Here is a 20097-nt window from a genome sequence, read left to right as displayed (position 1 = left end):
AACTAAATAAACTGAATCTACCAACACTACAGGAGAGAAGGAAAAGAGGTAACATGATAATGCTATATAAATGCATATCAGGGAAGGAGAAAATAGACATAAATGATTACTTAACATATGGGGAAGCATCAGCAAGAGGACACTGCAAAAAACTGCATAAGAAGAGAGGTGATAAAGACTTGAGGAAATTCAGTTTCCCAAACAGAGCAATTGATCAATGGAATACACTACCGAATGAAATAGTGTGTGCCAAAACAATTCACAAATTTAAGGATATGTACGAGAAATATGGTTTAAGACACGGGACAATACGAGCTTGACTCATCCCAGTAAAGATACAATTAGGTAAGAACAATTAGGTAAGAACACACACACACACACACACACACACACACACACACACACACACACACACACACACACACACACACACACACATACACACGCACACATTTACTTGTATCTTAGCCTCTAAAGCTTATGTCCCACTGTCAGGAACTTTCCCACGACACGCCACGATCTTATGTCTTCATGTGTCGCCGCATGTCGTCATGAGTAACGTGGCGTGACTTAGTGATAACGTAGCGATGACGTGGAGAACCTGGTCATTCTCCGCGGTTCTTGGTGTGCTACGGCAATTTTTGGAATATTCAAAAATTGTCGGCGTTGGTGCCGACAAGGAGGAGAACGTGAAAAGTCGTGACGGTAACATCATTTGTCTTAGCTGTGACTTAGCATGTCTTAGAGTGTCTTATCTTGTCGTCAGGATAACGTGACGCTTCCGTAGGGTGTCGTGGGATGTCGTAGCAATGTCTTTGTATGTCAGCACTAACGTGACTGTGCCTTGAAACGGCCGTTCAGGCCTACAGTTTGCGGTATGATCATGGGATTTCATCAAGATCATACCTCGAGGGAAAGATCGTGGTGATCGGGGCCGGTCTCGAAAATGAACTTGAATATGGGACACGGGCCTAAGCGGAAAAGGGACTGCTCCTCACCGCACCACATCGTATGAGGGTCAACCGCACAATGCAATCCAGTGACATCCGCAGCAGGGCCCGACAGCAGAGGTGATCAGACCACAGATGAGGGAGAACATCCTTTTGGGGCCGCGTCACCATTTATTCATCCACAATTTCTCTCCATTCATCCCTATCATGCCCAACCACTCTTCCTTGCTCCACAGACATCCCTCTCGCATCTAATGTTCTCTTCACACTGTCTATCTATCCTATTTGTGGTCTTCCTTTAAATATTACACCTCTTACAACAATCCAGTTATCATTTTCACCAATCATCGCTCTTCATCCTTTTTCTCCATATGCCCAAACCACTGCAATACTCTCTGCTTAATTAAATCAGCCGTCTCGCCCATAACTCCAGTTCTTCGCACTTCATCATTTCTCATTCGATCCATATGCGTCATTCCACACACACACTTCTCAGACACCTCATCTTCATCACATTTAATCTCTTCTCATCTACTCCCATATTCCATGATTCTGTCCCATATAACACAGTCCATACCACATACTCCCTCATACAGTCTTCACTTTATGTCCATTCTAAGCTAACGACATTTTTTCATTCTTACCAGCACCTTTCCTACTTCATTCATTCTAAACCTCACCTCTACATCTATTCTTCCATTCACAGCAACATGTGACCCTATATACTTAAAACACTCTACCTCCTCAAGCAACTCACCATTCAAAGCTACATTCATCCTCCCATCATCTACCAACCTCGTGTACTTCATAACCTTACTCTTATTCTTATTCATTCTCAATTTCCTCCTTTCACACACCTTTCCAAACACCTCTACCAGCTGTCTCAATTTCTCCCGCAAATAAGCCACCAGTGCAGTATCATCTGCAGACAGCAGCTTACTCAAGTTCCACCCTCTACCATCAGCATCCACCAGGCTCAAACCTCTACGAAACACTCTCGCATTCATTTCTCTTACAACCCCAGTCATATTAATATTAAACAACCAAGGCGACATCACACATACCTGTCCTAGCCCCACTCTCACAGGAAATCAATCACTTGCCGGTACAGTATTTCCCACCCTTACACACGTTCTGCTACTTACATAAGAACTTGTCACTCCTTTTAACAACTTGCCACCTAATCCATACAATCTCAAAACAGTCCACAAAGCCTCCCTATCATTATCATACTCATTCTCTAAATCTATGAACGCCCAAAACACATCCTTACCTTTTGCCAAATGCTTTTCACACACCTGTCTCAGCAAACACCTGATCCACACATCCCCTCCGTTTCATTTTCGTTTCGTTTCGTTTTGTAAAGGCTCCAACATGCTTACATGCGTCGGCCTTGGTCACCTAATGGCGGCTCTCCATGCTGCACGATCTATTGCAGCCTCACAGTTCAGTCCCTTAACCCTGAGGTCACACTTAATGACCTCGTCCCATGTCTTTCTCGGTCTACCCCTCATAATCCCACCCCTAATATTAACACTTCTTAAGGCCGGTTCACACGAGCAAAATCGCGGTGGTTTTTTGCCGGAATTTGCTTCCCGGTAGAAATTCCGGCAACTTTTTTCGCCTGTATGGAGAGACCGACATGTCGGTCTATTTTTGCCGGAATTGGGAGAAAGAAGCCGGGCCGATTTAAATGGAAGCACCGAACAAGGCAAAGCTCTGGGAACGAAGACGAATACGACATCTTGTGTTTACACCACTACTACTACTAGTCTTACTTTAACGTTCATTCTAGTTTGGATGTATCTGATATGAGCATGAGTATAAAATTATGAGTATTTAAGTATGAGTTAAAGGTAAAGGCATCTTATACGTGATTTATACTTAAGAAAATTTATGCATACGGCCCCTGAAGCCCCATCTTCTCCACATACCCAAACCATCTCAATCTACCTCTCCTCATCACAACACCAATACACTCCAGTCCCATCCTACCTCTAAACTCTTCCATCGTAAACCCAGCCCCCCCAGACCTTGCATACAGGGACGCACTACACATCCACCAAATCATTGTCATTTCTGTACGTTTGAGCCTGCGAATATCCTCCTCCTTTACTGTCCAGGTCTCACTACCATACAGCATTACACTCCTAACACATACTGCACACAAAGACCCCTTAGAACGTAGGGAGAGTCCTCTCAATGTCAGGAGAGGCAAGAGCTCTCTGAACTTCTTCCAACCACTTCTCACCCTTGCCACAGAGCTAGCTCCAGCCCCACCTTCAGCACACAACATGTCTCCCAAATAAAAACACTCTTCCACACACTCAAGAGATTCACTAGTCAGTCCTCCCCTAAAACCACTCTGTTCATCACCAGTCACCCTCTGTACCCTTTGTAACTCTATTAATCAGCACTCTACCATACACTATACCTACAACACTCAATACACTTATGCCCCTAAAACTAGCACATTCATACTTATCACCCTTACTTTTACATAACGGAACCACACACTAACTTGCCCATTCAATCTGCACCATACCACACACAAAACACGCATTCAGCAATCATACTAACTACTCAACAATAGTCACCCCACCACCTTTCAAACATTACACAGCACACCCAGCCATATCTGCAGCTTTCCCTGCTTTCATGTCCTTTGTTGCCTCCTGCGCTTCCTCCATCATGATCAAAGAATTACTGAACTCTCCCAACATATTTATTTCTTGCTCCCTTTCATCTGCCCCAGTCTCAGCCTCCCTTTCCTCCTCTACATTTAACAGTCTTTCAAAATACTCTGTCCACTTCTTCCTCATTGCATTCATCTTAGTTAACATCCTTCCATCCTCTGCTTTTGGTTGCTCTTCATTCCTAGACTCACCCTTTTGCACCCTCTTCACCTCCTTTCAAACATTATCTTAGTCTGTTGGAAATTTTCAGTCAGTCGCCTACCGCACCTCTCATCTGCTGCTACTTTAGCATCATGCACAGCCCCTCTCCTCCCATTCCTCTATTCCTTATACCTCTCATATGACACCTCATCCTTCCTCTGCAGCCACACTTCATATGCACGTCTCTTCTCAGCTACAGCCATACTTACTTCCTCGCACCACCATTCACTTCCCATTCTTACACCACCACCCACTCATCTCACACCACATACCTCGTTTGCATACCACCACCACAGCGCTCTTAAACAACTGCCATTCTTCCTCCACAAAGCCATTTTACTTATCTTTCACTGCATTCATCTCTTTTTTCAGCTTCTGATACTCTGTCATTCTCTTTCTTTTGTCCAGCTCACTTAGTTTTAAAACCTCTCTGCCATACCCAACTCTTCTATCTCTCACCCACCTCACACCAACTCTCAATTTTCCCTCCACCAGGCAATGGTCAGACATGCCTCCACTCTCCCCTCTCAGAACTCTCACACCCAACAATCTTCCTATTACATTCCTGGACACAACCACATAGTCCATCAATGCTCTATCAATATCCCTTCCACCCTCATGTCTCACCCATGTATACTTATAAATATCTTTCTTCTCAAACAAGGTATTTTCAATCACCATCTCTCGCTCAACACACATCCCTATCATTCTTTCCCATTATCATTTCTTCCAGGCACACCATGCATACCAACGACACCCTCAACTGCTACATTTCCCGCCCTAGCATTCAGATCTCCCATCATTACCACATTCACATTTGCTCCAAAACTCTGCAGACACTCATCAACATCATTCCAGAAAGACTCCCTCTCTTCTTCATCCCTTTCGCTACCAGGCCCATATGCACTCACAAATACCCACAACTCACGTCCAAATTTCGCTTTCACCCACATCAGTCTCGATGACACCTCCTTACATTCAGTCACACACTGTTGCACTTCGGCTCACTAACAAGGCCACTCCTCTCGCTCTTCCTCTATCAACACCTGACATTCTTCCAGTCACACTTCAAAACTTAGATTCACCTTTCCCTTTCATCTTTGTTTCACTCAGCGCTAGCACATCCAACATTCTTCTCACAAACATTCTCCCAGTCTCCCCTCTTTTAGCTTCAATCGTACAATATCCACACACATTCATAGACCCAATCTTCAGGGTACGGGGATAAGTCAATCCCCCTTCTCTTTCTATTCCCTGTCTCATTGCAGGAACTAAAAATAAACAGGAGGGGGTCCCTAGTCCCCTCACCCCGCCCCTTTTTGTCGCCTTTTACAACGCAGGGAACACGGTGGCAGAAATTTACGTAAACAGCCTGGCCGCATAGTGGTAGTACCACCCCACAGTGCGGCCAGATTGTGTCCCCCCTCCGCCATAGGGATATATATATATATATATATATATATATATATATATATATATATATATATATATATATATATATATATATATAATCTATCTATTTATTTATCTATCTACCTATCCATCGAGACAGAATATTTAACTATATTATTTAAAGAGGTATGGGGACTGGGAAAAGCGGACAGAGAGGATCTTTTGGTGAAAGATGAAGGGCAGAGAAGAAGAAATGAATTTAAAGTGAAGAAGAGATTATTCATTCATGGAAAATAATTTAGCTTTCCAAATAAAGAAGTATAGATATGTGGCACAGACTGGTAGGGGAGAGGGTTGCTGTTGTTGATCAACCCCTGTCTGTTTGACCGAGCAGACTCATCAACATCAGGCAAGAAACCGTCCCAAATGGCCATCCCGTGCAGAAAAATAATGTTCCCTTGCTGCTGGACAACGCATTTGTGTCGCATCACCCACTTAAAAGGGGCGCAATGCAGTACTAGGCTCCACATCACCCTATCATTTGGTTATATGGCTTCCACCCAGCGTTGTAAATGGTTTTCTGGGTCACAAGAAACCATTTGGCTTGTCGCTCAGTGTACAGCAGTCACAAGTGGGAAAAAGATTAATAAAAAGTGACAGGGAGGAGAGGGAGAGGGGAAGACAGACACAGGGATAAAATGATAAAGGTGAAAGAAAATATAAGCAGCACTTTTGTGGATGCTGGTGGCCACCACCTACCACCAGGGGAGAGGGTGCGAGCTAAGAACACCTGTGTTTCAAACTAGACTGAACTAAAGTAATTATGGAGACAAGATAGTACGACCTTAACTTATATCTTCCATACTAGAACTACGTACATGCAACAGTAAGTCATTCACCTTAACTTACGAGAGATCTTCCTTCTTTTCCAGTCTGTACCACGTAGTTCAGCTGCTGACTGTGGCAATGCTACGGCTGCACATTCTTTCTATGGCAGTTCTTCATAACTAGCATCGCATTCTTGTTACAGCTCAGGATCATGAGTGTGCGGATCCCATGTCGCACTGTCTCCAGGGTCTCATCAGGTGAAGAAGCTTAGTAACACCTCTTCCATAGCAATTTATTATGCATTTAACACCTTATTGCTATCCTGTATCATGTTTATTCCTTTGTGTCACTGGCATAGATTGCATAAATGTGATAAAAGCAATCATTAAATTTGCACATGCAGAAATAAACAGTCAGAGAAAAGGTGTTAGGGAACTTCCTTACCCGACGAGAAAATGACCCGATGTTCCAGACAAGGTATACCTGAGGTGTAGGATTCGTCCGACACTCGTTCCGCCTAACTCCCAGGTGATGTTCGTTCCGGTATGGTTATCGCATCACTGAGTCCATGGGGTATGCGAGGCCGCGGGTTAGGTGAGGTTAGGTTAGGTTAGGTTAGGAGAGGGAAAGTCAGGATAAATTACATTGTATTAGGTCGAATACGTTAATATAAATTAAGTCAAGTTTGATTTGGCCGGGTCAGGTGAGTCTCGGTTAAATGAGGCTAAGTGTGATTTGATTAGTTTCGATTAGGTTAGGTATATTAAGTTCCTTTGGGCTGAGTTAGGTTAGGCAAGGTTAAGTTAGCCTAACTTCGGTTGGATTAAGCTATACTAGGTTACGTTCGCGTTTGGTTTAGCTTGGTTAAGTTAGTTTAGTTTTGTTTAGGTTAGATTTGGTTAGGTTAGGTTGAGTTAGTTTAGGTTTGAGTGTCGCCAAACTTTTCAGATCTTCTTGAACAGTCCCTGATCCCAGATGGCAGGGGATTACCGCGACGCTCGTTACTCGGTTTGATTCCTAAAACAGCATTTAATATAGAAAGAGTATAAATTTAGTGTTGTTAAATAGGTTGGAGCCAGTGGTTGAGGGTATTCTGAGGGATGAACAGGCTGGTTTTAGAAAGGGACGTGGTTGCAATGATCAGATCTTTATAGTTAGGCATTTGATGCAGCAAGTTAATGAAATGAGAGTACCGTTAAGTCTTTGTTTTGTTGATTTTGAAAAGGCTTTTGATAGTGTTTCGAGAGAGACTATGGGGAAGATCATGAGACATTATGGAATACCAGAGGAGTTTGTGAGGGTCATTATGAACATGCATGAGGACACATTTTGTAAAGTGATGGTTGATGGTTGTCTGAGTGATTCGTTTGAAGTCAAGTCCGGAGTAATTCAAGGTGGTGTTCTATCGCCTTTACTATTTATATTGGTCATTGATTACATTATGAAACGCGTTGGAACAGAAACCGGTGCAGGTATACTTTGGGGAGAGAACAGGAAACTTTTGGATTTAGATTATGCAGATGATATAGTTTTGATTTGTGATGGGCCAGAAGAGATGCAGAGAGTGTTGGACTGTTTGGTGAGTGAAGGTCGCAAGGTGGGTTTGGTTATTAATTGTGGAAAAACTGAAATAATCAATATGAATATGGAAAATGCGCAGGAATGTGTAATTGGAGGTATGGTTGTAAAGCAAGTTGATAGGTTTAAATATTTAGGTACTTATTTAGCCAAGGATGGTTCTTTGAACTTTGAACTCGAGGAAAGGTTAAAGAAGGCTAATCAGGCAATGGGAATGCTTAAAAATATTTGGAATAATAACAATTTCTCTGTGCATACAAAAATCAAACTTTATAAGGTAATGGTTAGGAGTATCTTAATTTATGGACACGAGTCTTGGTACAGCACAGTGACTATGGAAAATAAATTCTTGGTGTTTGAAAATAAAGCACTTAGAAGAATATTAGGAGTTAAGTGGTGGGAAAGGATACCAAATAGTAGAATTAGAGAAATAACGGGAGTGCAGCCGATCGATGAATATGTTAGATTCTCACGATGGAAGTGGCTAGGACATGTGTATAGGAGACAGGGAATAGTACGAGGTACACCAGGGTGGGTGGCACTTGGTAGGAGAGGTAGAGGAAGGCCAAAAGAGACGTGGGTGAGGACAATGAGGCGGGAAGCTGGAGATGAGTGTTGGGGAGATCTTGAGGAGTTAGCACAAGATAGGATGTGGTGGTGTGAGTTCATCGAGGCCCTATGCATCCCCGAGGGTGCCACAGGAAATGATTGATTGATTGATTGATAAATCTACTCCTCGTTTAAACGAACAGATTAACGTAAAATAAAACCGTACTTACTGTAAGGTGTCCTGAGTTGATGCGCCCCTAGCCAGGCCATACACGGCCACTATGCCCCCAGGCAGGCCCCAGCCCAGGACGTAGAGCCACCTGAGCAGCGCCTCCTCACTGACGAAGGCCACCACCAGCAGTGTGTGCAGGTACAGACCCTCAGCGAACATCCACAGGTAACTCGACACCAGGAAGTACTGAAGCAGGATGTGCAGAGCCTGACATCCAGCCTGTGCGAGGGACCACGGCACGTTAATGAGGAGGGACAGAGTTGAAAGAAGTGGAATAAGGGATTGTGCGAAACAGAGAGAGAGAGAGAGAGAGAGAGAGAGAGAGAGAGAGAGAGAGAGAGAGAGAGAGAGAAGAAGAAGAAGAAAAAATAAAACGAAACGAGAGATCAGAGAGTGGGACGGGGCTGAAGAAACGGAGGGAACAAGTGAAGAGGGGGAGAGAGGGAAAAATGGGAAGGAGAGAAGAGCTGAGGGCAACGATGTGAGTGGAAGGAAGAGACAGAGGCTGAAAGCAAGGGGAGGAGGAACTGTAAGAAGAGGTGAGAGGAGACAAGTGGAGAGAGTAGGAAGGAACGAATGTAGGGAAGAACTCGGAGAAAGGAAAGAAGATTGAAGGCGACTAGGAATAAGCAAATAGCAACAGACCTGTAGTAAGGGAATGGAAACTTTAAACTTCTGTCTGAAAGGGAGCATAACACTGTCAGTAGTATTTATCGATGTTGTTCTGCAGTTGTATCTTTAAGGTTCTGAAAAAGGAAAAAAAAAAGCATACACCACAGAACGTTGTGATTCAGCAGTGAACATACTTAACTGGGGGCTCGGTGACTGATACTTATCCCTGCGATTTATAAAAGTTGGTACTGTATCACAACTTGCTACACTGGAGGGCAGTTTGCTCCATATATATACAACTCTGTTAAAGATGAAATGTTTAGCTTCATGTGCCTGACGTCGTTTTATATCCATTACCTCTAGTACAGTTTGAGCGATCAACTGTGAAATACTGATGGGTGGCCATATTATCGTGTCCTTTAAATATTTTGAATACATGAATTAAACCTCCTTATAACCTGCGTTTAATTAGGGTAAAGAGATTCAGGGCTTCTAAATGCTCTTCAAATGGCTTATTTCTCAGTCTAGGTATCATCTTTGTCACCCTTCGCTGTACTCTCAAGTTTCTCCATATCTTATTACACTCCACCTGACAAAGTCAGAGGAGGGTGTTGTTATCACAGGCAGGGCGGCTGGCCGTGAATTGAGATTTCATTTCCAGGCCAGAACTCAGAAAGTAGGCTACTCACTATAGGGTCCTAAAATTTCACAGTTATGTGTCGTATGGTGAACTGGTGCCTTTTGATAGGTAGAATGCTGTGTCGTAAGTAGTTTTCTTCTTTTAATAATGATAAAGTAAAATAAAAAAATAATTTTCCAGGGATTTTAATGCAACCTGCACATGGAATCTGAAGGGCCCAGGTCATGTGTCCTCAAAGCGCTCTCCTTAAGCTCATCTTTAAAAGAAAAGATTGGGAGGAGATGAGGACCGTTATGCACTTGGTTAGGTGTGCAGGGATGTGGGAAGGTATGTGCTTGATCAGATGGAGAGTTGCAACAGCGTAGCATTGCTTATGTTTTATAATACAGTGACCAGAAATGAACGCAATACTCCAACTGCGGGAGTGCTAAGAAGTTATACAAAATGAGGACAAATTTTTTGTTGTTTTTATTCAAATGTCCTGCCAATGAATCAGGTAAATTTATTGTCTTTTTTAAAAGCTTCTGTACATTGTTTGTTTGGTTCAAATCATTTGTTATTATTATCTCTGAGTCTTTTTCATGGTTTATCCTATCAGGTTGGACATTATTCATATTACAACTGGCCCTTATGTTTTTACTGCCAGTGTTTAGCACTGTACGTTTATGAATATTCAAATTCATTTGCCATGTTTGGTTCTAATTAAACAAATGATCAACTTCTTTCTGAATGCCTGTCTCTGCTATGCTGTATCTGCTCTGTTACCCATTTTTGTATCGTCGGCAAATTTTGAAATCTTACAAAATAATCCTTCATCAATATCATTTACATATATTAAAAAAAAAGGAGGGGGGGATCTAACACTGAACCCTGCTGCACTCCACTTGTAACGTTGATCCAGTCTGATTCTTTCCATTTATTACAACTCTTTGCTTTCATCCAGTGAGCCAATCTTCTATCCACCCTAGCACACTGCTACTGAAACCATGTGCCTTTAGCTTCTAAAGGCGTCTTTTGTGTGGAACTTTGCCAAAAGCCTTTTGAAAATCGAGATAGACAACATCAACAGAGTTAGTCTCGTCTTACATGTTCCGTATAGCTATGAAAAAGTCCAACAGGTTCGTGAGGCAGGAACGTTTATTCAGAAGACCATATTACGAATCTCTTGATGAGATTATTCTAAGTGTTTCACAAACTTGTCTCTGGCAACAGTTTCAGGCAATTTGGAAACCACCGATGTTCAACAAATTGGGAGGTAGAAAGAAGCTGTACTGGGATTAAAAGGGAGGAAGAGAGGAAGGAAGGGAGGGAGGGATTGGCAGAGTGGGGGGAAAGAAGGAAAGTGTTAAAGGAAGGGAGTGATGGAGGGAGGAAGGGCGTGAGGAAAGGAGGGAGGGAAGGCGGTAAAGTGTTGAAGGAAGGAATGGAGAGTAAGAAATAGGGCAGACGAGATTAGAAAGGATGGAAAATAGGAGGAAGAAACGAAGGCTGTAAAGGGGAAAGAAAATAGAAAGAAAAGGAGGCAGGAGACTGAAAGATCTGGTGAAATTAGGAGGTAAATAATATGTCTATGGAAAGAGGAAAGTGAAAAAGAGCAAAGCAAACGTGAGAAAAAAATATGTGAAGAGAAAAGAGGAAACAAACGCAAATAAAGAAAGCCAAAAGTGGGCGAAGAAAGTTGAGACGGAAGAGAACAAATAAAGAAGGCGATGAAACAGACATAGAAAAAGAATGGAAACGAAGAAGAGGAAAAATACAAGGATATGAAATAGGTATGGAAACATGAAAGACGTGAAAGGGATCAACGAATGGTGATAATATGGACCTAGACAGAATGATGTGAAGATGAACAAGATGAACAAAAATAAAAAGTAAAACATTTGACGAGCAATATGAAAATTAGCATAAAGAAGGAAGGTGAAAAATAGGCAGGGAAAGAAAGGTTTAATAAAATACAAAAAGCATGGGAAACCATGTGTGGAAAGAGAGAAGCATGAAAGAGGGCAAAGTCAAACGAAAAAAAAAATGAGTGGGGAAAATAAATACGGAACAAGAAGCCGTGCCGGGCACAGGAAATCCGTCCCCGACAGCCATTTTAGTGCTGACATATACACACAACAGGATATCTAGTCAAAGATGTCGCATAAAATTTGGAGTAAATCGGGTGAAAATTGACGACTCTATGCCCATCTGAAATTTTAGGCCCAACCTACCTGACATTGACCCCCCCCTACCACTAACAGGGGGGTGACCACCCCAGATGTAATGAGGCATGCTATAGGATGCAGATGTGAAAGATGCACCTTTGGGTTTTGGTTTCATGTCGATATGACGAATTCAAAAGGATTTAAGGAGAAAAAACTATTTTTTTTTTTTTTTTTTTTTTTACATTTTTTGGGCCTACAGCCTGGGCCTTGGCCCAGTTTGGCACCATATTTAATCAGTGATCATAAAGTCATAGCCCATTTAACAGACAGACAGACAGACAAATATACAAATCAAATGAAAACAATACCCGTCTCGGGTAATAAAATACAAAGCAGGTGATAAAGATAGTTTGAAGGGAGAGAAGAAGAATGGGACAGAGAACAAAACTAAGATTAAAATAAAATGAATAATGAACCCCTTAATTTCGATGATTTATTAAATATCTTAATCTTGATACCTCCAGGCGTATTAATTCACACTAGGGAAGATATTAAAGAAAGGAGGCTATATACAGTTTTTATTTATCCCTTCGCTAAGAAAGGTGTTCACTAAAATCAATAACAGTGTCTGTAGGTAGTAGGAATAATTCAGTACAATACACCACCAGATTCAAAGAGTTATGGTGGCAAAGAAAGACGCAAGAATATGAAGGAGGAAAGAAGAAAGAGGTGAAGAAGACGATAAAATGAATGTAGAAATGCCAGTAATTGAGCGAGGCACTGGAATAAGAGCCTTGGATAATTTTTGAGGCATGTAATGATGAAAGAACATATGTGACCTTCCTATTTCGTTGCTGACTACGCTAAGTAATGTGGCATGCAGACTAATTACATCAAACAGCTGCAAGTGTTATACAAATGACCGTCAAAAATTAGGTACTCGACGTGCACTCAGAAAGTCTCTTGCCCAATAAGCTTATTACCAACTCTCTGGGTTCGTTCCTGAGGGAGACAGACAGTTTGGCAGATAGTTATACAGATAGATCAACATGAAGGAGCACTCAGAGAACAACCATATTGTTTTAACCTGAAACCTTCTACAAAGTTTAATTGGCTTAGGATAAAAATTGTTCAAATAGACCTTAACATGTGACTTTGACCTTTGATATGTCTAAACAAAAAAAAATAAAGGTCAACCTCTTGGGTGATCCTCAGCTTATCCAACAAGTTTGATCGAAATAAGATAAAAACTGTTTTAGCTGTTGTATTCACACACAGACTCACGGGTCGAACTTTGACCTTGTCCTGTGACCATGATCTCTTACTGATTGCTCTCAGCATTGGATCCCTTCGGTACTGCCTGACCCTTAACCCTGCCACCAAGTTTGATTTAAGTCAAATCGGTGTGAGCTGATTTTGTCCTGTGACCATAGCATCTGATTGGTCTCAAAATCAATATCTGTTATTCTTGCCATATCCTCAACCAGTCCATAAGTTTAAGTACATTTTGCAAGCGACCATCACCTTTGACCTCGTCTTTCTTGAAAACATTACTCCATGGCGAACCCTCAACCTTTCTATGAAGTTTTCCTAAAATCAGATCAAAACTATATGAGTTACTTTGTTAATACACACACACACACACACGCACACACACACACACACAGGCCGAACTTTGATCTTACCCTGTGACCTTGATTTTTGACTAAGTGTTCACATCACTGAATCACTTAATTTTTTGCTGTAGCCTCAGCCCTCCAGCAAAGGTGGATGGAAAATGGATAAAAGCATTTTAAGGTGATTTTGATAGCGTTTAACCTTTGCCAGAGATCTTGACTTTCGACAAACTTAAAAAAAAAAAAAAAAAAGTTGCTACACTGGCTGACTTTCAACCCTTCCACAACCTTTGGTTAGATTTGGATGAAAACCGCAAAAGTTGTTGTTGTTTTTTTAACACACACACACACACACACACACACACACACACACACACACACACACACACACACACCTGATGGCACAGTTGATAAAGCATTGGATCTCTTTCCAAGTGACCTGAGTTCCAGCCTCGTTCAGTCCGCGCTGTTTGAGTGGGTGAGATAAGCTCACATCTGTCAAGTGTAGTTCAAGGTGCGCTGTGGTGGAAGACCCGCAGGGGTTCGAAACTGAGCGGGGTAAGGATTAGGTGGTTTGCCCCCTTGTGCTTACGCCTCACTCCATATATTATGTACATTAAATATACATGCATATTGTATATACTTTATATATATATATATATATATATATATATATATATATATATATATATATATTGTTACATAGCCTATGATTTCATCATCCTTTGTATAATTCTAACGTACAGTATGCTGCATGTTTGATCACGATTCGCCTCGTGGCTTCCATAGTGCGTGTTCTACCTCACTCCCCCCCTCCTCCCTTATAGTAGAGTAAGTCGTTCATTCTGTTGTTCAGAGCAGGAGTGTCAACTCTTTGTCCCCTATGGCTTCATTTGCGCGTCCTTCTTACAAGTTGTATCAAGCTCTGCCGGCCCCTATATAATGAGCTCAGTCTCTGCATTAATTGCCACTTAGATCTACTCCTCATTTTATTCACATCTCTGTCCTCCCCTGTACAGTTGTTATTATTTTTGTGAGTGCTCAGGAAGTCTCCAACCATCTAGCTGCTGTGTAATTTGAGTAAAAGTGTTATTACTTTTTTTTCTTGTATTGTATAGCATAAGGTGTTAATTCGTAGGCCTGGTGAGGTTTTTGTGATTAATGTGAAGTTTTGCTGTCAGCCAGTAGTAATAATATTTTGTATCTATAATAATATATATTGCATTAACTGAGCATTATCCGGTTTTCTCATTTTATCAGGGCTGACTTAGATAAATTTACTCTTGCTAATTTCGTGTTAATAGAGGCTATTGCAGTTAACCATATATTTAACCTGTTTTTTGCCATTACATTATCCTTATGAATCTTGAATGTTTAGTTGTTAGTTTGAGCATTAAACTTTAACTTGTAATTCTACCTAACTCTTTTGTTTTGAACCTGGAACTTTGCGGGACAGTTTTCTCTGTTCCGTAACATAAATTTGGCGACCTCTTATCAGGATATTCAGGATATTATCATAAGGATATTGCTTGATATTTTGTGACTGTGATTTATTCATGATGTCTACTATTACTACTCTTGATGAAGCCAAAGATTTTTTGTCAAATGTGCAAACAGTGTGTGATGTAGAAAACAGAACAATGAATGAACTTAAGCTTGTTGCTCAACAATTGGGAATTGCTGTTTGCTCTCATCATTCTAAAGATCAAATTGTTGACATAATTAATAAAAGCTTGTTTAATGTAACTCCTCCAGGTGAGCAAACGCAGATTGAATTAGCTAAGTTACAGCTAGCCCTGCACGAGGCTCGTGCTAAGGAGGCTGAGTTTCACGCACAAGTTGAACTTGCTAGGATTCAGGCAGACCATGAGTATCACATGAAACAAGGTGGAACTGGATCATCTAGCTCTGATGATTTTGATGTGGCTAAAAATGTTAAACTTGTCCCTCCTTTTAATGAATCTGATTTAACAAAGTATTTACAGTTGTTTGAGAGGGTAGCTACAGGTTTTAATTGGCCCAAAAAGTATTGGCCAGTACTCCTACAGAGTGGTCTCACCGGTAAAGCTCAAGTAACTTATGCATCTTTGCCTCAGGATCAATGTGATAATTATGATGTAGTTAAGAGCTTGATTCTTAAGGCCTATGAGCTTGTTCCTGAAGCCTATAGAGTAAAATTTAGGACAACTTATAAGGAAGATAAGCAATCCCATGTTGAGTATGCAAAAATCAAAGAAGATCTGTTAGAGCAGTGGTTAAATTCTAAGAATGTGGATTCTGATTTTGGTAAATTTAAGCAGATGATTTTGCTGGAGGACTTCAAAAGGTGTATTAATAAAGATGTAAGCCTATATCTTGATGAGAGAAGAATAGATAATTTGTCTGATGCTGCAGTTTTAGCTGATGAATATGTTCTCACTCACAAGAGATATTCTAAAGAAAAAAGGAAAGCTGAGACTAAGTACGTTGCCTTTACTCAGAGTACAGGTAACAGGAAAGAGAATAAAGATGATGTTTCTCAGGAAGTAAATACCAGCTTCACCTCTAGATTTCAGAAAAGTAAATGTACTTATTGTAATAAGCTTGGTCATACTACGGAGAAGTGTTTCAGGAGACAGCGTGATGTGAACAAAAAGGAGTCTTTAAATATTCAGTCAATTGGTCTAGTGTCCACCTTTGAGAGTTCCCAGAATTCTTTAACTGAGTTAACTGAACCTGCTTTGAGGGGTAAATTAAATTCTCATGATGGAGCTCCTCTTTTGAGCAGTAACGTGGGTGACACTCTCAAGAGTTCATGTGCTAATTTCCTGTCTGATGGTTTTGTCAGTCCTCTGGACAGTAATGACAGGAAATCAGTTAAAATATATCGTGATACAGGTGCTTGCCAATCCCTTATGCTGACCAGTGTTCTAGGCTCTAATGTTAATTCCTCTGATGAAACTGTAATCTTACAAGGTGTAGGGAATAATTACTTCTCTGTCCCTCTGTGCAGAGTGAATTTAGAGTCTGGTTTTGTTAATGGTTCCGTTATGGTTGGGTTGGTTGAGACACTCCCAGTGTCAGGTGTAACTTTCTTACTTGGAAATGATATTGGTGGAAGTCAAGTGTGTCCAGCTCCTCAGTTGTCTAGTGAGCCAGTGGCTGCGACCCAGGACTGTGATGTCCCTGATGTGTTCTCTGCATGTGCTGTCACTAGGGCTAAGTCTAAAGTTACTGGTGACTTAGAGGATAAATGATGATGATGATGTTATCCTAGCTGACACTTTTCTTGCTAATTTGGACCACTCACCAGATGAGGCAGTACCCCATAGTGTTGATAATTTGTCTTGTCAAGAGTTGGTTGAGTTCCAGATTGCTGACCCTGAGTTGAATGGTCTAGCTAACTCTGCTTGCAGTGAGGAAGAGTCAGCTGGTGCTTCTACTTGTTATTATATAAAGTCAGGAGTACTTAGGAGGAAGTGAAGACCCCCAACAGCATCAGCTGACTGTGAATGGGAGGTTGTACATCAAGTTGTCATCTCTCGTGTTTGTAGGCAGGATATCATTAGAGTGACTCATGATTCCAGTTTGGCAGGACACCTTGGAGTGAGGAAGACTGTGGCACGCATTTTGAAACACTTCTACTGGCCAGGTATCTTCAGAGATGTTTCCTGGTATTGTAAGTCTTGTCACACCTGTCAAGTTGTGGGGAAGTGTAATCAGACCGAAAAGATTGCACCTCTAGTTCCCATTCCTCCTTTTGAGGCGCCATTCACCCGTGTATTGGTGGATATTGTGGGCCCTCTTCCTAAGACTTCTTCAGGATTTTCTTATGTGTTGACCCTGATTGATATGGCTACTCGTTATCCTGAAGCCATTCCACTTATAAATTTCTCAGCAAAGAACGTGGTTAAGGAAATGCTAGGGTTCCTCAGCAAGTTTGGTCTACCCAAGGAGGTACAGTCAGACCGGGGAAGTAATTTCATGTCAAATGTTTTCAAGCAGTCTCTGAAAGAGTTGGGCATCACCCAGATCACGTCTTCAGCTTACCATCCCCAGACCCAAGGAGCGTTGGAGAGATATCATCAAACACTCAAATCGATGCTCAAGAAATACTGTTTGGAACATCAGAAAGACTGGGATAAAGGTCTTCCATTCGTTGTATTTGCCGCAAGATAATCTCCAAATGAATCACTGGGCTTCTCACCCTTTGAACTACTGTTTGGCCATGAAGTAAGAGGACCCCTTAAGCTACTCAAGGAATGCTGGCTGTCGGAGGAAGATGACGTCAACTTGCTGGAGTATGTGATGAAGTTCAAAGAACGGTTGTCCACTGCTTTACAGCTGGTGAGAGAGAATTTAGGAGCTGCTCAGGAGAAGATGAAGACTTGGTATGATAAGAAGTTCAGATTACGCCACTTTCAGCCAGGGGATCAAGTTTTGATTCTGCTACCGGTGCATGGGCAACCTCTTCAAGCCAAGTTTAGTGGTCCTTATTTCGTGGAGAAGAAACTCAGTGATGTCAACTATGTCATCACCACACCAGAGCGTAGAAAGAACAAGCAACTTTGTCACATCAACATGCTAAAGTTATATCACAGGCGGGACGAAAATAACCCAGTCTCCACTGTAGCTGTTCCACCCGAGTCTGCAAGTGAAGTTCTCCCATGCAGCATGAGCCTGAGCGATAGTTTGGGGAAGAATCCTGATATCATGAATGATCTCCAGACTAAGCTTTCTCATCTAGCTCCCGAGGAAAGGCAGGAGTTTTCGGCATTACTGCAGGAGTACCCGCAAGTGTTCCGTGCTACTCCAGGAAAAACCACTGTGTTGATGCATGATGTCGATGTTGGAGACGCAAAGCCAATTAAACTGCCTCCTTACCGTGTGAACCCAGTGAAAGTTCCTCTCATCGAGAAGGAGCTTGGCTACCTGTTGGACCACAAGATGATTGAGCCCTGTCAGAGCGAGTGGAGTTCTCCTGTCACTCTAGTCCCTAAGCCAGGTGGGTCACAGCGGCTTTGCATCGACTACAGACGTGTTAATCAGATAACCAAAACAGACACTTACCCTCTCCCTCGCGTGGAAGATTGCATAGACAAGATCGGAAAGGCTAGGTACATAAGTAAGTTTGATTTGTTAAAGGAATACTGGCAAGCACCTATGACTGAATGTGCTAGGGAGATCTCATGTTTTGTAACACTAGGAAAGACTTTTGCATGTTCTGTAGTGCCGTATGGTATGAAGAATGCACCAGCCACATTTCAGAAGCTCATGAATGTTGTAACAGAGGGTTTGGCAGGGTGTGTTGTTTATATTGATGATGTATTAATCTTCAGTGACAACTGGAAAGATCACCTATGCCATGTCAGTAAATTTCTTGAGCGTTTGGTTCAGGTTAATCTTGTAGCTAATTTATCAAAGTGTGAGTTTGGTCAAGCTAAAGTTCAGTACCTTGGGTACGTAATTGGTGATGGACACGTTGTACCACCAGGAGCTAAGGTTCAGGTTATAAGTGATCTTCCCAGACCTAAAAGTAGGAAAGAGCTACAAAGATTTTTGGGAATGATAGGTTATTACAGGAGATTTGTTCTTAACTTTTCAATTCTTGTATCACCACTTACAGACCTACTGAAAAAGGGAGTTAAATTTGTCTGGACCGATAACTGTGAATCCTCTTTCAGCAAACTTAAAGCTACCCTATTACGTCAGCCAGTGCTTGCTACTCCAAATTTTGCTAAGCCTTTTAAGATGGCTGTTGATGCAAGTGACACAGGAGCTGGGGCTGTTTTGCTGCAAAAGGATGATCAGGGTATTGAACACCCTGTATCTTATTACAGTAAGAAGTTCACTCCACCTCAAAAGAACTACTCAACTATTGAGAAAGAGCTTTTGGCCTTGATTTTGGGTTTACAGCATTTTTCATTTTATTTGTGTTCTGGTTTTGACCCCATAGTCATTTATACCGATCATAACCCACTGAAATTCCTTAGTAAGTTTAAAGATAAAAATCAGAGATTCACAAGATGAAGTCTACTTCTTCAGGAGTATTCATTAGACATACAACATATCAAGGGGAAAGAAAATATTATTGCAGATTGCTTATCTAGACTTTAGACAGATTGTTTTAGAGTAATAAGAAATTTCCTTTGTAAATTTCTTTTTCTTTGTGGGGAGGTGTTACATAGCCTATGATTTCATCATCCTTTGTATAATTCTAACATACAGTATGCTGCATGTTTTATCACGATTCGCCTCGTGGCTTCCATAGTGCGTGTTCTACCTCACTCCCCCCCTCCTCCCTTATAGTAGAGTAAGTCGTTCTTTCCGTTGTTCAGAGCAGGAGTGTCAACTCTTTGTCCCCTGTGGCTTCATTTGCGCGTCCTTCTTACAAGTTGTATCAAGCTCTGCCGGCCCCTATATAATGAGCTCAGTCTCTGCATTAATTGCCACTTAGATCTACTCCTCATTTTGTTCACATCTCTGTCCTCCCCTGTACAGTTGTTATTATTTTTGTGAGTGCTCAGGAAGTCTCCAACCATCTAGCTGCTGTGTGATTTGAGTATAAGTGTTATTACATTTTTTTCTTGTACTGTATAGCATAAGGTGTTAATTCGTAGGCCTGGTGAGGTTTTTGTGATTAATGTGAAGTTTTGCTGTCAGCCAGTAGTAATAAT

General features: G+C 41.5%; 1 protein-coding gene across 1 annotated transcript in view; it reads right to left on the bottom strand.

Annotated features, from left to right (window-relative positions):
- The window catches only part of LOC145401981 (calcitonin gene-related peptide type 1 receptor-like), a 150328-nt gene that overhangs the window by 33342 nt on the left and 96889 nt on the right, over nt 1-20097 (bottom strand). Inside the window, exon 7 of the mRNA XM_080274083.1 lies at nt 8425-8645. Within this exon, the coding sequence (XP_080130209.1) occupies nt 8425-8645 (221 nt within the window). The remainder of the gene's footprint in view (nt 1-8424; nt 8646-20097) is intronic.

Source organism: Coenobita brevimanus, chromosome 57 (assembly GCF_032717465.1).
Source record: "Coenobita brevimanus isolate Jiangsu-jjx chromosome 57, ASM3271746v2, whole genome shotgun sequence".
In the NCBI taxonomy this organism is placed as follows: domain Eukaryota; kingdom Metazoa; phylum Arthropoda; class Malacostraca; order Decapoda; family Coenobitidae; genus Coenobita; species Coenobita brevimanus.
This window is presented reverse-complemented; position numbering and strand designations above follow the sequence as displayed.